Below are 19,853 nucleotides of genomic sequence, written 5' to 3'. Positions count from 1 at the left end.
GATTCTGAGTCTCTTGGTGAAATGTAATGAACAAGTAGGGATGAAAACATGATAGGGGTCACTGGGAAGATGGGGAAGGAGCCAGGAGGAAAAACTTTAAGAACCACTGATCTAGAGCAGAGGTCAACAAACCATGGCCCTCGGGCCAAACTGGGCCCACCTACTGTTTGTAAGTAAAGTTTTATTGGACCACAGTCACACTCATTTGTTTACACACTGTCGATGGCTGCTTTGAGGGTACAGTGGCAGAGCTGAATGGTCGTCCTCTGTGGAAACTCCTCAGAGACAGCACAGCCTGCAAAGCCTAAAATAATTACCATCTGGCCCTTTTCAGAAAAAAGTCTGCTGACCCCTGGTCTAGAGTAATTGCCCCAAATAACACAACACTATTTTTTTCTCCTTCCTACAGATGATACCTATGTACTAATGTAATGAATGCCTGTGTATGCATCTCTCTGTTTAAGAAATCCAACGTTAGACACTGAAGCCTTGTATGTTTCTCCCCATCCTCCCAGCCCATCGCATCACTCTATCCACACCCTCCAGAGGTAACCACTATCCTGACTTCTGCCTGTATCACCACTTATGTCTTTATACATTACTGCATACATATGTATCACTAAACAACATACAGAATTCATTTACATTGTTTAAAACTTTACAGAAATATCAACTTGCATGTGGATTACCGTTTGCCTTTTTCACTCACATTATGTCAGTGAGATTCACCTTTGTTGAAGCACAGAACTCTAGTACATGATTCCTGTTAACAACTCTATAAAATTCCATCGTATGGATGGTCTAAAATTTATCACTCACTTGCCAGTTGATGAACATTCAGAATATTTCCAGTTATGTGCTCGTTCAGGTGATGATGATAATGTGGACAGTCTCACGCACACACCTCTGTGCCTGTCTGCAAGTTTCTTAGGGCTTACCCTGAAAGGAGGCTTGTTGGGTAATAGGAATGAGCACCTTGAACTTGACTAGATAATGTGTAAGAGCCCCTGATGCTCCAGACTCTCAACAACACCCAGTGTTGTCAGGTCTCTTCATTATTGCCAATTTGAAGGGTGTGAATAGGTCTTGTTTTTACAGCAAAAAAAGGAAAGGGCGGAATTCCCTGGCAGTCCAGTGGTTAGGACTCGGCGCTTTCACTGCCATGGGGGCTCTTTCACTGCCATGGGCCCGGGTTCAAGATCCTGAAGAATGGGATCTTCAGGACAGAATTTAAAGGACTTTTCACCGCCCCCTGCCAATTCTGACTCCAAACCTGGACAAATACAGAAAAGCCAATAAAACAGGGGATGTTTTTAGGCATTCTTGTATTACCCAAATTAAATTAATAAAAATGTACCCCTAGTTTTTAGATAAATCAAAATATTAAAGATACTAATAGGAAACTATGAAGAGAGACAAAGATCAAGCGGAGTCCTCATCCTTTGTACTCTAAAGAGTTGTTTAAAATGAAAAACAAACATTGGACACTGGGATAGCGGATTATGCATTTTGGAAAAATTCTAGATTAATAATTTGCAGCACTTTTTAAATACCTTACAATATCTCAAATAAAAACTAAAGTCCACATACTGTACAATTCCACATACAGAAATTCTAGAAAAGGCGAACTACTCTATAGAGAAAGAAAGCACATCTCATCAGCAGTTGCCTGGGGCTGGGGTCTTGGGGGCCGTCTGAGAAAGGACACAAAGAAGATTTCAGGGTGGTGGAAACATTCCGTATCTTGATTGTGAGGTGGTTAGAGGTATATTTGTCAAACTTGTTGAACTGTGTATTTTAAATGAGTGCAATTTATTGCATGTAAATTACACTTCAAAAAATGCTATTCCTTATGTCTTTAACTGAAGAGAGGAGTTCAGGGCACATGTCTGTGAGCAAAACCAGCCAAAGTCAAGAGTGTTATCACAGTCTCAAAAGATTAGAAATCACTCCTCTAACCTCCCTGCCAAGCATATAAAATGGTCTGATTACCAACAAACTGATGAAGTGGTACAGATCTACAAGGGATAAAAATGACATGAAAAGAAAGAAAACACTTGATTTATTAGAGCAGAGGGATTGTGAATGATTTTTTTTCTACTGTGTTTATTATTATCTTCTACAACAAATTAAAAAAAGGAAAAATACGCTGCCTGGTTTCTATTCCAAAATTAGATCTAGGAATGAGAGGCAGGTCAGTCACCAACGTGGGTCAAGCCGACACTCTAGTTTGGATCCCAGGCACGTGTGAAATGGCTCCCAGGGGCTGAGGGTGGCCCTGGAGATGAGGTCCTTTCTGTGCGCCGTGCCGGGGGGCTGGCAGTGTCACACGGGGAGCTCACGGGAAATTACTCTTGATGCTTTCATTCTCTTTTATGTTACAACATTCTGTGAGGACACATTTTCTCCTTGGTGATATATTTATCTGGCAATCCTGTGATTGTGAGGAATTCGCAAGCAAAAAATAAAAAAATATGAGGTGTCAGACGAACATAGCACTGCTTAGAAATGAAGGCAGTGACATTCAAGAGTTGCCCAGACACTTCCCTCAAGTTTGGTTTTGTTTAGTGCTTGCAGTCACATCAAGTAAAGATTCCCCCAGGGCTTCCCTGGTGGCGCAGTGGTTGAGTCCGCCTGCCGATGCAGGGTACACGGGTTTGTGCCCCGGTCCGGGAAGATCCCACATGCCGTGGAGCGGCTGGGCCCGTGAGCCATGGCCGCTGGACCTGCGCGTCCGGAGCCTGTGCTCCGCAACGGGAGAGGCCACAGCGGTGAGAGGCCCGCGTACCGCAAAAAAAAAAAAAAAAAATTCCCCCAAACGTGATTGTTATCAGCTGCTTCCAGTAGAAAAGCCTATTAGGCAAATTCTGGAAACTGCTTATTTAACTATTCCTTATTTTTAGTAAATGACAACTCTCAACAATGTTTTTTTCTACCTTTTAAAAAGTGTAATTTAAAAAGATGTATTTCTCATTCTTATACCTTTGTCCGCTCTACGGCCAAAACAAAACCCAACAAACCAAGAAACAAACTAAAACAAAGAACACATTTACCAACCACAATCGAAGGTCCGCTTTTCATGCTCAGGTAAAATTAAAACCAAATTACAGTTCCAATTTAAAAATTGGCGAAATAAATAAATAAAAAATAAAAAATAAAAATAGGCAAGTGTGGGAGGGGGAGGGATAAATTAGGAGTTTGGGATTAACATACACACACTACTATGTATAAAATAGATGAGCAACGAGGACCTACTGTATAGCCCAAGGAACTAGACTCAATATTTGGTAATAACCTATAAGGGAAAGGAATCCGAAAAAGAATATAAATATACATGTATATATGACTGAATCACTGTGCTGTACACCTGAAACTAACACGATATTGTAAATCAACTATACTTCAATAAAACAAACCAACCATAAAAAGGGGATCACTGTGAAGCAATAAAAACACCCCAAACAATGAAAAATAAACAGGCAAGTATGCCTATTTTAGCCATATTACAAACACTTGAGATAGAGGTGCACTGGAGATTCACATTCCATAAATGTAAATTGCTATGTATGCACAATATTGTATTGAAGGAAGTACTTCGTAAGTCACTGTCTTGAAGTGATGAGTCAGGGTTGGAATCTACTTACCCACGGGTAGGGCTACTAGAGCTCCACAAGTTCACCATGCAGTCGCTTGGAACTAAAAGGCCGAGTTGAAAATTTCATTTTTATATTAAACAGGCACCTCGTTCCGTGAATGAACTTATGATACTCTCAGGCATGAGTAGTCTTGTCCGAGAATGGTTTTCTAAGAGTGGGCTCAGAACCATTATTACTAAGGGTCTTCACAGCCCTTCCTCCCTAACACCGCTGGGCTCCTGAAGGGCTGGGAGTGCTTGGCCCTACCTGTCTGATTGTAGGTCCACAGTTGCAGGGAAACGTTGAGACCTGAGCTTAGAGTTGGCTTAGGGCATTCCTGCAGGACCTGTTGCCTTTTATTCCCACACAGCTACAAAAGAGAGCCCTCAGGAGGGCCTTCGGGCTGGGCCACCCCTTGGGGACACTTTCTAAGAGTCCCTGCACATGGAGAGTTTGAAGAACGTCAATGTCAACGTCCCAGTCCTGCTCCCTGTGCTCTTTGCTAAGACTGACCTGCCGGAGATGCATCTGTGGTCCTGTTGCTTCCCTTCCTCTCCTCCCCTTTAACCACCAGCTCTGCCCATACTTCACAGGAGAAAGGCCCAGGGTCTTAAAAACCCAGGGTGCCAAAGAGACCGTTCAGAAGGCTGGTCTGAATACCAATAAAGGGAGCAACGCCTGGGTGATAAAGTTCTTCACCAGTCAAGGGGCTCCCAATTCTTTGCTGACACAATCAGGATGTCTACTGATAAACTGTGAAAAAATAATTTTTTTGTGATAGAAAATTGGGTACTTTAGGGGAATAACTTAGAAGGAGTTAAACAATTGAGTGAATGCTAGAACAAAACTCATCCCATATCCACCTTATGTGAACAAGGTTTCTCAGTACTTACAGCTATACAAACAAAAAAAGAATTGATGCCAAATCCTGTCTTAGTCAAGCATAGATACATGAATTAAGTGGAAAAAAATATATATGTATCTCAAATTTTACATTTTGTATTTAGTTACCTATAAAATACATACTAGTCATGCTGCTGTAATTGTGTGCTAGAGGTAAGTACAATAATATGATTCAGAAGAAAAAAGTTCACACTGAGAACTTTATCTTCAAAGGAAATAGTAAACATTTTGAAATGTAGATATATATGTATTTTTGTTATAGAGAACTTGTGATCTTTTATAGATGTCTGCCAAGAGTACCAGACGGGGGGACACATCGTTGGTGTCACTGGCCTGCACGGTGGTCCCCCCTGCCCCCCGTCTGTGAGGTTTCCTCTAGGGTTTGCTGAGAGCACACAGTTCCCGAACATCGCATGTTGGTCAGGGCTGCGTCCCTTGCAAAGCCTGAGAGCCCCAACTGAGAAATGCTAGTCTGGTAGAAAGTCCTATTCCCGACTCTAAAAACCAAACCAAAATGATTGCAAAGGAACTTGTTTGCAAGAAGGGGCTGCCTGGGGCAGGGGGCTACGGTCCCACCGTACCCCGAGACTGAGCCTTACCTGGGAGTCTATGACAAATATCAGTGCTCCTGTCCCCCGGAAGATCATCTCATAGTCAAAGGTAGGGTCAAAAAAGTCAATCTGCCCTGGGAAGTCCCAAATCTGAAAATTAACAAAGGAGCTGTTGGAAACGTCTTCCCGGCAGATCTTGTTCGTACTTTCCAAGAACAGGGTTTCGTTGGGAGACATTTTATGAAAGACAACTTTCTGGATGGATGACTTGCCACTCCTTCTCAGGCCCATGAGCAGGATCCTCGGCTTCACCTCCGTGCTGAAGGGGTCGCTGAAGTCCAGAACTGGAGAAACCACAAAACAAGAGTGAGGGTGAGATGCTGTCGCAGCGGTTAATGAGATGAGTTTCACTTCCGCCTCAGATGAGATGTATGATCCACAGACAATGCTACGTTTCCAAACACAGACAGCGCTAACTCCATCACCCTGCTCATGGAGGGGCCAGCTTTTAGAAAGTGCAAAACCCTGAAAAAGGCTGCATCACCACCTCTCACACAATTCCAGAGGGCCAGAAAACCTGGGATATTCCCCATCACGAGCAGGGACTCTGGAGTGTGAAGTGCAGAGGTTTCTGGAGCAGACTATGGGGGGAGAGAATCCAGTCTTAGCATTCCAGAGCAAGGTCCTTCTTTGCCCAGATCATCAGTCTCTGCACTAAAGAGATGCTTGTTTGAGTTACGCCTCAAAGAAACAATTTTGGACTTCATCAAAATTTAAAACTTTTGTGCTTCAAAGGACACTTATCAAAAAAGTGAAGACAGGGCCTCCCTGGTGGCGCAGTGGTTGAGAGTCCGCCTGCCGATGCAGGGGATACGGGTTCGTGCCCCGGTCTGGGAGGATCCCATATGCCGCGGAGCGGCTGGGCCCGTGAGCCATGGCCGCTGGGCCTGCGCATCCGGAGCCTGTGCTCCGCAACGGGAGGGGCCACAGCAGTGAGAGGCCCGCGTACCGCAAAAAGAAAAAAAAAAAAAAAAAAAAAAAAGTGAAGACAACCCAAAGAATGGGAGAAAACATTTGCAAATAATACATGTGATAAGGGTCTAGTATCCAGAATATATAAAGAACTCTTACAATTCAACAATAAGAAGATAAGCCAATAAAAAATGTGTAAAGGATTTAAATAGACATTTCTCCAAAGATACACAAAAGGCCAATAACCACGTGAAAAGATACTCGGCATCATTAGTCCATAAGGAAATGCATATGAAAACCAGAATGAGATGCCGCTTCATACCCACTAGGATGGCTAAAATAAAAAAGACAGACAATAACAAGTGTTGGTGAGGATGTAGAGAAATGGGAATCCTCTTACACTGTTGGTGATAATGTAAAATGATGGGCTTTGAAAAACAGTTTGGCAGGTGCTCAAAAGGTTAAACATTTGAGTCACCACATGACCCAGCAATTCTATTCCTAGGAATAAAGAAATAACATATGTCCAAGCAAAAACTTGTACATGAATGTTCACAGCAGCACAATTCATAATAGCCAAAAAGTAGATACAATCCAATGGCCATCAACTGATAAATGGATTAACAAAATGTTGTATATTCATATAATGGAATATTATTCAGCCATTGAAAAGTAATGAAGTACTGATTCATGCCACAACATGGATGAACATCAAAAATGTTACACTAAATGAACGAAGACAGACACAAAAGGTCACATATTGTTTGATTCCATTTACATGAAATGTTCACAATAGACAAGTCCATAAAGACAGAAAGTACTTAGTGGCTGCCAGGGGCTACAGGGAGGGGGAAATGGGAAGTGACTCTTAATGGGTATGTGTTTTCTTTGGGGTGATAAAAATGTTCTGGAATTAAGCCTTCATGACTGACCCAAAAAAATAAGAAAAATAAAAGACCCAGTATGAAACTTGGAGAAAGATCAAGAAAAGAAACCAACATTTTAAGAAAAAAGGCAGAACATAGGAAAATAAATATACATATATTATTTTTCTACATTTCTTTTTTGTTTCCTTCTGAGCTATACCTCATTATGTCTTTCTCAGACGCTGGTCCTGATCTAAGCATAATCCAATACAGACTGGAAAGTAATCCTTTATTTCCCTATTGCAACTAAGAATTTTTCCCAAAGTTCTACAATTATCTAAAACACAGGTTACTACCTGATAGAATCTTAGGAAATTTCATTTACTATATATAATATTTTGATGTTTCACTTTGCAATAGGTGCAGGGAAATACAGAAATTTCAGGTAAAACAGTAAATGAATAAAGAAAAAGTAAGTAGCTGTAGATGTACAGACACTATTCTACTATAAGCAACATTTTACTCCCATCCTACCCACACACACTTTTCCCATTCAACTTAACCCAACTCAACAAATTGCGGATGATATGCCCTAGACAGAGTGATGTGGAATTAAACCACCCAAAAGAACACCAGCTTTCTTCTTCTTCATCAGGGATTATATGCTATACTTGCAGTACCGTCATTACAAGTCAATCTTAGCAAAAGCAGGACGTGAACTGAAAAAGAAAACAGGACTTCCAGTTGCAAAAATATCAGACTAAGAACATGTCAGTCTCCCCTTCCCATACTGAATCCCTAAGCACAATAGAAAAGGTATGAACAATAAATAAATAGATGAACAAATAAACACGGATAGCTGAGCTTGAGACCAAAGAGAGAACTCAAAATTGACAAATTACTGAGAAATCCCTAAGAAACACAAAGATCAGATTGAAGGGGGAAACTGCAGCCCTTGATTATGAATGGTAGGGTTCTGCTGGAAAAGGTAGAACAGGAAGCTCAAACAGGAAAGGACATGAAAACAACCAACAGGGCTGTTATTTGGAGAATCATAGTGAGAAGAGCCAAGCAGATAAACTGTGCACCTACATACACACTAGACTATCTTCCAAGTGGGAGCAGTGAATGTAAGAATGTAGGTATGAGAGGGAGGGCAGTGCCCTAGAGGCACTGATGCCCAGAAGGAACAGGAAGCACCCACAGTACCCCCTCTAAGTACTCTGACCTTCCCTAACTCTCACTGCAATGTGTGTGGAGTCCAGGAGGTGGAAGCAGCACCAACCTCCCTCTAGACATTTCCTCAAATGCCAAATATTTGAGGAAAGACAAGATTATAGAAGAGAATACAGACTCAACAAATGGAAGAATGTATACCTGAAGAAGCAGAGTTATACAGGAGTCAGAGTAAACTTTCAAGTATAATTAAAATACTCAGAGATCAGAGAAAATATGGCATTCATGAAACAAGAACAGACAGTTTCAGAATAAGAGCAGTTATGAAAAAGGGCCTTATGGATCTTAGAAATAAAAACACAACTGTTGGGCAGGGAGGATATATGGATTGAAAAGCAGAATAAACACAGATGATAAAATAAATTTTATCATCAATATAAAAATAAATAAATAAATTATTTTTTTTAAAAAAAGGATGCACTCCTGGAAGAAAATACACTCAAATATAGTGGAATGCAACAAGCAATGGAAGACAAATTTTACTGAAACCTATTGATTTGAAATAAGTATTGATTAAAAAAAATTTTTTTTGGCTGCGTTGGGTCTTCGTTGCTGCACGTAGGCTTTCTCTACTTGCGGCGAGCAGGGTCTACTCTTTGTTGAGGTGTGTGGGCTTCTCATTGCAGTTGCGGAGCACAGGCTCTAGGCATGTGGGCTTCAGTAGTTGTGGCACACGGGCTCAGTAGTTGTGGCTCGCGGGCTCTAGAGCACAGGCTCAGTAGTTGTGGTGCATGGGCTTAGTTGCTCTGCAGCATGCGGGATCTTCCCAGACCAGGGATCGAACCCATGTCCCCTGTATTGGCAGGTGGATTCTTAACCACTGAGCCACCCAGCAAGTCCCTGATTTTAAATTTTTGAATAAAAATCAGAAACTAAAATTCCAGGCAATGTAGACATGGGAGATTGGTGAGGGAGAGGTAGGCAAAAGGTAAGTAAGAGAATGCTATGGTCCTTGTTAGAAAAGCCCAGTTATGTATCAATTTTTTTAAATACAAGGATAAGCATCTCAAACTAGTAGAAAATATAAAATAGGTGTACCACATTTAATTATGTACAACTACAAAAATATTTAAGTGCATATAAATGTCTTTATTTCTTCCCAATTTATACTGTTGGATGTGGATGCAGATTGTAACTTCTCTTCAGCAGGGTCTGCAAGTCTCTATGTGGCATGATCATTGACACTGGTGCCCTGGAGGTTGGCTCTCCTCCTCCTGGGAGAGTGGGGAGGTGATGGAGACCACTGTGGAAAGGGGAGGGAGCGTGTATGTGTGTTTACATACATAGAGTGGCTGGGAAGTGAAATACACATGCAGCTATAACATATACACACAGCTGGAGGCATGAGCCACCAAATGTAAACAGCTGGGAAATAGTGAGTCAGATCAGCAAGAGTACCATCAACTCTGTAGAGATCCCTTACACGCATACAGATGCATTTTGTCATATTTAACTAGCACGTACAGAAATATAGTGTGTCAGGGACCTCACTAGACACAGACATCTCTACAAACTTTACCCACGCAATGAGGAGGTACAAGTCTGCTTTACACCTGAGGAACCTGGGGAAAGGAACCTGCCCAAGGACGCAGGACAGGTATGTGCTAGAGCCCTTACCCAGGGCCTTAGCCACCAATCCGCTGACACTGTACTAAGACTGCAACAAAGACAAAGGAAGAGACCAGAAAATATCAGAGTGCGTTACGCATAACAAGAGTAAATACTGCTAGCGAAACTCTTTTACATTTACTTATATGTAGGTGGGTGCTGGCTCCCAATATAAACGTACTTTTTATTGTGGACTCACAGTCAAAAATGTTTGTAGGCCACTGCTGTTGAATAGGGGAGGTTTCTTACATCAGAAAAGCCTACTGGCAAAAATCTTCCCTCGAATTCTCTCTCACTCTCTCAAATCTCTCTGCTTCTGAAACCCTGTGGGGTTTCTCAGAGGATCTCCTTCCACTCGAGGACTGGTAGCAGGGAGCTTCCATCAGAAAAGGAAACACCCCAGCCTCCGGACCTCCTGCAGAGGGCTGCCACATCCCACCCCGGGCACCATGACAGTTCCCTGAGTATCACGCACTTGCTCAAGCTTGATAAGAAACACCTGAGAAAAATGAAAGCGTTAAAGAGGATGAAGGATGAGAGCTGCTTTGAAAGGGGCAACAAAAGGGCTAGTACTTTATTTTTTTTAAGGAAAATCAGAAAGGAACTACTGGAGAATCTGGGACTAGACATGGGACCCCAAAGAGGGCTCTTTAAAAGTGTCCGCGGGCGTTTGGAGGAAGTTGCCAGAGAGAGGTGAAATTTACAAGAGGGCAGTTTGTTCCTGTTTCATAAAGGTTCCCTGAACGTCTGCCAAGTGTTCTTTCTGTTCGACAGGGCTGAGCCAGAGGCTGCAGACACAAAGAAAAGCTTCATTCCTTAGCGATTAGGGGGGAAAACGGACAAGAATAACTGACAGCTACAAGGCACTGCTCTCTAGGTGTTATGGGTTCAGCGAGAAGGTTCCCTGGAGAAATAGCATCTGTGTCTTAAAGGAGAGGAGGCATAAAAGAGATGAATGAGGGAACGGTCGTGCCAGGAGGAGATGTGGCCTTCCTGGAGTTTAGGGAACATAGTTTAAAGACAAGAAAAGCCTGCACACTCTCCAGCGGCTTCCCACAGCATTTAGAATAAAATGCAAATACCTTCGTAGCCCAAAAGGCCCTAAATGGGCTACCCTCTCATCCCATGCCTGGTTCATCCTCCCCACCACTTCCCTGCCTTGCAGCCACACTGGCCTTCTGCTTGCTCACCTTAGGGCCTCCACTCGCTCCTCCCTCCTCCCTCCTCCCTCCGACTCCCTCCTCTCTCTGTCCAGCAAGCTTTCCCCAGGCCTCGCCTGGCTCCTCCTCCCACTCAGCCCAGGGGCAATTTTACCTCCTCTCACCTCAATGGGGTCCCGTCACTTCCTAATATCCCTGTGTCTTCTTCATAGTACTTCACTATACAAAATTATCTTTTTACTTTATATTGTTTATCTTGTTTGTTTACTTGTTTATTGTCTCTCACATATACACAGGCAAAATACATTGTAGCATGTAGTGTGAACCCAATAAATATCATTGAATAAATTAATTGACAGAGAGATAGGCTAGCTCATGAATGAGATGCAAATTTGGATTTTACTCTGCAAGCCATGAGAAAATCACTAAGGATTTTAAGGGGAGACTAACGTGATCAGGAAGCTCACTCCAGAAACAGACTTCCTTAGAGGGGGTCAGTGTGCAGACACCAATAAGCCACTATGGAATAAAAAATTTTTTGAGCTAAAGGCCCTGGAGTTCCTGAAGTCCCTTATTTGCCTAAAGCAGACCCTCCCAAAAGAACACAGTTGTCAAAAACGTCCTCCCCAGGAGCAACTCTCATCTTCTCTTCTTGGAGACTGAGAGAAGTCAGCCCTACACCCAAACAGACACTGTCACCAAACTATCGTTATCTCCCACCTTTTCTCCTATGGGCCCATTTATCCTTCCAGTGACTTGTTTTTCCATAAGTGCCCCTTCCCGCATTCCCTTTGAAGTCATTTTTTTCTCCCAGAAGTGCCCCTCTACCCCCCTCATCCTCTGTTAAAATGGTATATAACCCCCAAATTCTAACCACCTCCTTAAGTCGAATTTTCTGTGAACTCTCATGCATTAGTACTTAATTAAACCTACTTTTCTCTTGTTCATGTCATTTGTCAGTTTAATTTGCAGGACTCCAACTCAGAACCTAAGAGTTTTTCCTCCCTGACAATAATTAGGTTGTTCTAGAATCACAAATGAGAAGCATGTGGAAATGGGCAGATGGAATGGATTCATGAGAAGCTCAAATCCACTCGGTAGTACTTGGTGATCCTCTGAATATAGGGGACAAAGGAGAAAGAAACCCCAAGTTCCTGACCTGGAAGATCAAGTGAATAAGGATCCGTTCGTGAAGTTCATAAAGGCAAAGAGGCTGAACACGGATTTGAAGCTGTTGAGTCTGGGGTGCCTGTCGGCCTTGCCTCAGGTGAGGAAAAGATCTGGGGCCTCAGAAGGCAATATGAATACGAAGCCGCAGGCAGGTTTGAAGCGGCAATGCAGTTTGCTGAGGCAGTCCGTGCCCCATTGGTCCTTTTTTTCCCTGAGCTTGTTGGCTGAGGGTGAGGGCACACTGGAGAGGTTCTGGCTTCGGCCACCAAGAAATGGCTCAAACCAACCCACTCCAACCGCTTATCACCAGCAGTTACCATTTACTAAGCACCTGCATAGCACACAGTGTCATCTCTAATCCCCAAATTGATAACATTTATCCTTCACAGATGTGAAAACTGAGGCCTCGGTGTTTACCACGCTAAACACTCAATAGATGTTTGCTGGTTGGGATCATTAAATGAAAGTGATTGAGCAGAATGTGAAGCTAAATTAGCTGAAGCTTTAAAAAGAAACCACACCTGACTTTGGCCCAGCCCAGCATTTAGGTATCAAGAGGATAAGCTTTATGCCCAGGTGAAGTTTATCCACTCTGATCAGGGCACTGAACACACCTTACCTATATCTTCCACTGGATCCTGTTCGTACCCAAATCCCAGATAGCTCAGTTTTGTAACTAGACTGCCAGGAAACCCAGGGAAACTCAGTCACCCAAGGAGCAGGATTATGGGGAGGGGTTACTTAACTGAGCCACTGTCAGCCTTTAACACCTGCAGGCTAATGACTTAACCCAGAAATGGCAGAGCCCTGTCAAAAACGACAGAAGGGGGCTTCCCTGGTGGCGCAGTGGTTAAGAGTCCGCCTGCCGATGCAGGGGACACGGGTTCGTGCCCCGGTCTGGGAAGATCCCACGTGCCGCGGAGCGGCTGGGCCCGTGAGCCATGGCCGCTGAGCCTGTGCGTCCGGACCCTGTGCTCCGTAACGGGAGAGGCCACAACAGTGAGAGGCCCGTGTACCGCAAAACAAACAAACAAACAAACAAACAAAAAACGACAGAAGTAAGGGAGAGAGATGGATCAGTGACTTGGGGACAGGGCTGCCTGGGGGCCACACCTAACTGATCTGTGGGCTGGGAATGTTCACAACAAAGAAGGAAATAGAAATCAGGAAAATGGGAATTGAAGTTCTGACAGGCTTGGCCCTGGCTTCCTGGGGAGAACAAGGTATTGTATGAAATGCATTTCATAAATTCTCATGTATCAGACAATTGAGAGCTATTATAATTTAGGAAAGTTCTCCAAGAGACGATGCCTTTGAACAGACCCCAAACTGGAAAATAAAACAAAGATTTAACAAAAGAATTAGGATAATGTGGTAGCAAATGGAATGGTTGAAAAAGTACTGTGTTAGTGCCAGATTGGGGTTCAAATCCCAGCTTGGCCACTTACCAGCTGTGTAAATGCCCACACATGTCCCAGAGCCCATGAGCCTTTATTTCCTCATCTATCAGGCTCTGTCAGCATGTACACACACACACACAACCCTGCTTCTTTCTTTTTTTCCCCAGCCCAAGCCTAGGTAACGAGAAGGTCTTTTTTGGAATGTGACCACAGCGAGAGGCTCATTCAGCCTTAAGGGAAAGTTAGAATGTCTTTGCTATTAGTATTCTGTGGGGTCCACAAAGGCTTAAGGTTCTACATACTTACGGTTTTAGGAAGAGGCCTCTGGTTTGGTTCTATTTGCATCATTATCTGTAGCCCTTTACATTTCGGATCAATGGAACTACTTACACATTCAAGAGCCAGGAGTCCAGTAAGAAATTCCAACCCAAGTGGCAATTAAATATATGAATACTAATACTGTTAATAAGAGAATATGCAAAAATCATGAAGATTCACTGTCCGTTTGATTAACGAACTACTTAGTAAGGAAAATTTAATGCAATCAGAACATGTATTTTCAAAGGCACAAAGGATTTTTTTTGTTTTTGTTTTTTTTGTGGTACGCGGGCCTCTCACTGTTGTGGCCTCTCCCGTTGCGGAGCACAGGCTCCAGATGTGCAGGCTCAGCGGCCATGGCTCACGGGCCCAGCCGCTCCGCGGCATGTGGGATCTTCCTGGACCGGGGCACGAACCCATGGTCCCCTGCATTGGCAGGTGGACTCTCAACCACTGCGCCACCAGGGAAGCCCGGCACAAAGGTTTTTGAAGGTGATTTTTATTTATACATGAAGACCTAATCTTTTTCTATGAAATCCTCTCACATCACACTGGCAGGTAACTAAAAAACATGATTCTATATGTGAATATTTCCTTTACATAAGCATCCAATAACATTTCTGGGAATTCCCCGACAGTCCAGTGGGTAGGACTCGGCACTTTCACTGCTGTGGCTCGGGTTCAATCCCTGGTCTGGGAACTAAGATCCCATAAGACGTGTGGCACAGCCAAAAAAAAAAAAACACGTTTCTAATGTGTTCTGATTTGCTTCTGCAAGAAGGGAAAAGTGTTCTTGTGAGCTTTTTTTTTTTTCCTCCAAATGATCACTCTGAGTGTGATCAAGGTTGGTTTTATGTCGTCCTCGATTTTACACACTGAGAAACAGAGCTGGAGTCTTCCCCAGAGGTCCTCAAGAGGAGAAAGTCCACCAGCTCTCCGGGCGTTAGGCCAGGAGTGAAAAACCCATCTGTCTTGTATGTTACAGCCGAACCAGGGAAAGCCACTGTCGCAGGACAGCTTTAAAGCCCTCTTTAAAAGAGAATTGAAAAGTTGCCTTTAAAAAAAGGTAAGGAATACAAGAATAAAGGAAGTAGAGAAGTAAGAAAAATGAGCAGGACAAGTGAGTGTGATAGGAAGTAAAGTCATATCACCAACAGTGATGCAAATTGGGGGGGTGAACAAAGCAGATGAACTCAGGCACAGCACCTTATCCAGAACTCCAGAACTTGCTGATTCTGCTTCTTTTTTCCATTAGACTACCCCAGGTCTGTTCTAATATTAAAATGGGAGATATTTCTTATAAAAGTAGAGAATCAAGATTCTATGATACCAGGAATCACTGAAACATGTTTACAAACATCTGATATAAAAATATGCTCTCTAACCATATGTATTTGAATAAGCTTTGGGCCTAAGGCGTGACCTTGGTCACATCATTTTTAACTATTCTGTGTTTCCATCTATTTCAACACTTATATATCTCTGTATTTTCAGGACCAGAAGGAAACCCAAGAGATTGGCTATAGCCAGGGTTGCAGTCAACCCAACTCTTTTTGGACAAGGCAGAGTTACAAGGGAAGGGACTTACATTTCCATGTACTTGACCCTCTCCTAAACCTTGCTCAGTTCTAGCCCATGTTGTGGCTGCAGAAAAGTCCCCTGGCATCTCTGAGCCACGGATTCAATATCAGAAGAACAATTCTCTCTACTTACCCTCAAGAAAAAATGAGAAGGTAACTTCACTAATAATTTTAAAAATTATTTTAAGAAAAAAAAGCCGACACTAATGATTAGAAGTGAATCGCCAGATTCACTGCCTTTACAGCCACCAGGGAAGGATCACCTGCTGACCGCTGGATTTTCTGTGTCTCCAGGGACCACCTAACTGTCACTTCCTCAGACCCTGAGAGAGTGCACAGGCTGCTACAAAAACAGGACCGCACTTAGCTGGACTGTGGCAGAACAGCTGTCTTAGCCAAATTTCCCTTAAAAATTGGGAGGGGGGGCTTCCCTGGTGGCGCAGTGGTTAAGCATCCGCCTGCCAATGCAGGGGGCACGGGTTCGAGCCCTGGTCCGGGAAGATCCCACAGGCCATGGAGCAACTAAGCCCGTGCGTCACAACTACTGAGCGGGCTCTCTAGAGCCCATGTGCCACAACTACTGAAGCCCGCGTGCCTACAGCCCGTGCTCCGCAACAGGAGAAGCCACCACAATGAGAAGCCCACGCACCACAAGGAAGAGTAGCCCCCGCTCGTGGCAACTAGAGAAAGTCCGCGTGCAGCACCAAAGACCCAATGCAGCCAAAAATAAATAAATTAATTAATCTTTAAAAAAAACTTAAAAAATTGGGAGGGACTTCAGGAAAAAATAATTTCACTTTCTGACTAAATATGATCTTTTAATTGGTTTCCTTGTTATTATAGTTTTTAAAGAACTGTAATTTAATAAAGACTTAAAAGTCCATTTGTCTAAAAATAATCAATATTTTTGGTGCAATTGTTTTTAATGGTTTAATTATTGTCTCCTCTCTCTCTGGAGTTTTATCTGGAGTATGGGGGTTGAAGATGAGATTCATCTTATCTCTGATTAACGACCCTGAAAGGGGGGGTTGGGAAGTGCCCAAATCTGTCCTTAACAGAACGAAAGTGCTCAAGAACACCCCTGCTATTCATGAATAAAATTTGGAATGTAAGCCAAAGAAGTGCAGTTTAAGGCTCACCTTAGCTGCACTACATTTTCAACCTTAACACAATGTGGTAAAACGTACAGGGCACTCGGTTTAAAAATAAGATCAGAGGTTCCTTGTAAGACTATGGGAAATAAAAATCACACTATCCACCTTCAATCACATTCTTTTGCACAGCAATGCTGGTCAGGCCTGCATCCCACCCACCAGGGTAGATTTCTGAACCTCATGGAAAAAGCCCCAGGTCTCCAAGAAGCTCAGGCACTAAACCAAGTCCATTAGGATGGTTTGGAATTCATTAGAGAAATGCTTTGCTCATGGTTCAAAGTGCACCATATACATCTCTTCTCAGAGGAAATAAGTCCTCCCCACCCGCTACTTTCCACGCCTTGAGTTTGAGAGTAGGTAAATGTAAAACTTAACCCAAATAACACAGGGTTATAAGGCAATACGTGCCCGGGGCCCATTAGAAATCGGGATGACCATTTGGTGGCACCTTGATGTCTCCAGAACAGAAGACCACAGGAACAGAAGTCACAACTCCCAGCCTCCACCCCCATCCTGACTCCCCAAGACCATATCAGCTGGCATGACAGGTGTCAGGGACAGTCCTTGCTAGAACTGCTGACTGAGGGGCCTATCTGCTACTCTAGAAAGTGAATGTTCTGATAGAGATTCTACATTCAGGCCTAAACCCCCAAATCAAAGCCAGCAACACATGGAAAGAACAGCAGCCCAAGGTAATGGAGGAAATCTTCAGAGAATAGACCATATCCACAGCAGGCCCAGGTGGAGAAAGGCCAGGCTTCAGTAATGTTTGCTCTTCTTACCACACAAATATACTCAGGGCTTTTATAGCAAGATTTCAGTTTGATACCAAGAACTCACGAGGGAGGATTTTATTACTAAAGTAATCATAAGCATCAGTTCCAGGCGGGTTTGCCTTGGGTTAGGAGCACTGGGGAGCATCCTACACCCGGATCTGGGGAAGCCCTTTGTTCAGAAAATCCCCGCCCCTCAGCCAAAGCGTTAATTTCACTCCAAGGCCCCAAATCAAAATTTTAAAGTGCCCCCTTAAAGAACTGCAGAATAAACAAACAGGTCCCGTGCTTTTCCTGGAACCAGTCTCTGGCCCCCAGGACAATATCAAATTACAGGGTTTTTCTTCCCATATATGGTCTCTTATTTCTTTTCCTTTTTTTCAAAGAGGATCACAATTGCACCCTGTTGTGGGTCTTCGGTTTCAAATACCTTGCAAATACATCCCCATTCTGAATCTCTCCGGAGCCTCCGAAGAATCTAGGAGGGGCTAACAAACGCAATTTGAATAATAATGAAGCGACTGAACAATTTAACTACCAAAGGTAGCCCTAGAGACTCCAACAAAAGGGTTGAAAACCTTTATCCACAAAAATGTGGCCACCTGCTCGACTGTGGGACCCAGTTATGAGGAGTGCAGAAGAAAGAGGCGCACAGGTGCACATACGAGTTTAAGCAAATAGGGAATTAGTACAAATGCTCCCTGGGGACCAGACACTATGAAAAAGGGTGACTTGGAAAGCTCCTTTCTCATCTATCAGGCTCAAGGTTTAGTTAACAATCTTCCCTTTCTGATTAATTGAAAGCACTCACCATACGTAAAAATAATGAAAACTGCCCCCCCCAGAGAAAGGCTTTGTTTGTATGGAGAAGTTAAAACAAGTCCAGTGAATTTTCAATTAAAGTTCTTCAAAATCAACAGTCACGAAAGTACTTTTTATCCCTCATGCAATTTCTGCCAAGTGAACATTTTAAAAGTTAGCTCCTTCTTTAGGATGCTGACAGTTCCACCTAGATGTTATGTTTACCAGCCTCATTCTACTGATCTTTCCAAAAGACTTTACAATAAAGGACTTTTTCCTCGATTTGGAGGGACACAAAAAAGATGAACTTTTCTGGAATCCTAAAAAGCTCTCAACTCCCTTAGTCCTTAAGAATTAAACGCAGGAAGCCCCCGCTGGCTGAACAATTGCTAAATCCTGCTTCTTGAACAGGAAACAGAGTTTGCTTCTGAGTGGCTCCGTATTCCCCCTCCCCGCGCTCACTCCAGGGCAGGCGCTGCCATGCCCAGGTGGTGACGCTGAGCAGAGATAAGGTGTCCTAACAACCTTATTTGCCTGGATCTCTGGATACTCGCGGCCACACGGCGACTCCTTTATCACCTGGGTGCATCCCTCCGCCGCACCACCGGTGCCTCCACGCCGCCGACCTGGGCGGCCCCGGGACCCCTCCCGCGGCGACACGGGGCAAGACTGACACCCGCAGCTGCCGACGACCCTGCCAGTCACGCTGCCGCCGGCTGCCTTTTTTAGCCACGACATCTGACCCGGGCTCCGACAGCAGCATTCAGGGAGAGATCCCAGGGCGCGCCGGGCAGTCCCCTCCCCTCCCAAACCCCCGGACCCTGCGGAGAGCTCGGGGTGAGGGGTGGGGGAGGTACTGGCCCTGGAACTGCCAGAGAGCGCGCGTTCCTCCTGCCCAGACGCTTCCTCTCCGCCCTCTCCACCGATCCCGGCCCCCGCTCCGCTGCACCCGGGCTCCCCCATTTTGCATCTCGCCGCGGCTCCTCTGGCTCCCTCCCCACTCCCACCCCCCAACTCCGCTTGCCTGGATCCCCTCCAAGTCAGCTACCCGTGCGCCGGGCCCGGCGGGGGTGCGGGCCGAGGACGCTCGGGGCGGGGGGCCGAGCGGGGGACCCGGTGCTCACCTCCCTCCTCCGTCCCGCTGTCCGGCTCGGCGTCCGAGGAGTCGGGCCCGTCCCCGTAGCCCGCTAGCCCCACCAGCTCATCCTCCTCCTCGTCGTCGTCCTCCTCCTCCTCCGGCTGAGGCTTTCCCAGCACCTGGCTCATCGCGCCCACGGCCGGCCGTCCCCGGGGCGACGGGGGTCTCTGGTGGGGGGCGCCAAACCTCCCGGCCTGCCACTCGCAACCTATTTCTGAATTGGGGTTTTGTCCCGAGGTTCGCGGGCGGAGGCGGGGGCCACGCGTCCCCCGCGGCGGTCGGCGTCCAGGTCTGGGTCCCGCCGTTCGCAGCGCGCCCGGAGCCCCCCTGCCCCGCCCGCCCGCCGGCGGAGGAGTCAGCCAGAGCGCGGCAGTTCCTCCCCAGAGGAGGGAGAGAGAGACTGCGTGACCCAAGTCACCTGACACACACTGTCATACACTCACACACACACACCGCACGGGCGCGCGCGCGCTTTCCCGGGAGCACCGCTCGCTGGGGCGCTGGGCCGAGGCCGCGCACACACACTCAACCGGGAGCAGGCCGGCGCGGGGCTCTCCACCCACCCAGAAACGCACACAGACACTCGCC

The 19,853-nt window shown here is 45.0% G+C and overlaps 1 protein-coding gene across 1 annotated transcript in view; it reads right to left on the bottom strand.

Moving 5' to 3' along the window:
- RRAGD (Ras related GTP binding D) overlaps positions 1-19,601 on the bottom strand; it is a 37,663-nt gene extending 18,062 nt beyond the window's left edge. Inside the window, exons 1-2 of the mRNA XM_082633627.1 lie at positions 19,252-19,601; positions 5,138-5,433 (exon numbers count right to left, since the gene is read on the bottom strand). Of these exons, the coding sequence (XP_082489753.1) occupies positions 5,138-5,433; positions 19,252-19,393 (438 nt within the window). The 5' untranslated portion in view covers positions 19,394-19,601. The remainder of the gene's footprint in view (positions 1-5,137; positions 5,434-19,251) is intronic.
- Positions 19,602-19,853: the final 252 nt, after the last annotated feature.

This window comes from Mesoplodon mirus (assembly GCF_964341445.2).
Source record: "Mesoplodon mirus genome assembly, chromosome: 10".
Taxonomy (NCBI): Eukaryota; Metazoa; Chordata; class Mammalia; order Artiodactyla; family Ziphiidae; genus Mesoplodon; species Mesoplodon mirus.
This window is presented reverse-complemented; position numbering and strand designations above follow the sequence as displayed.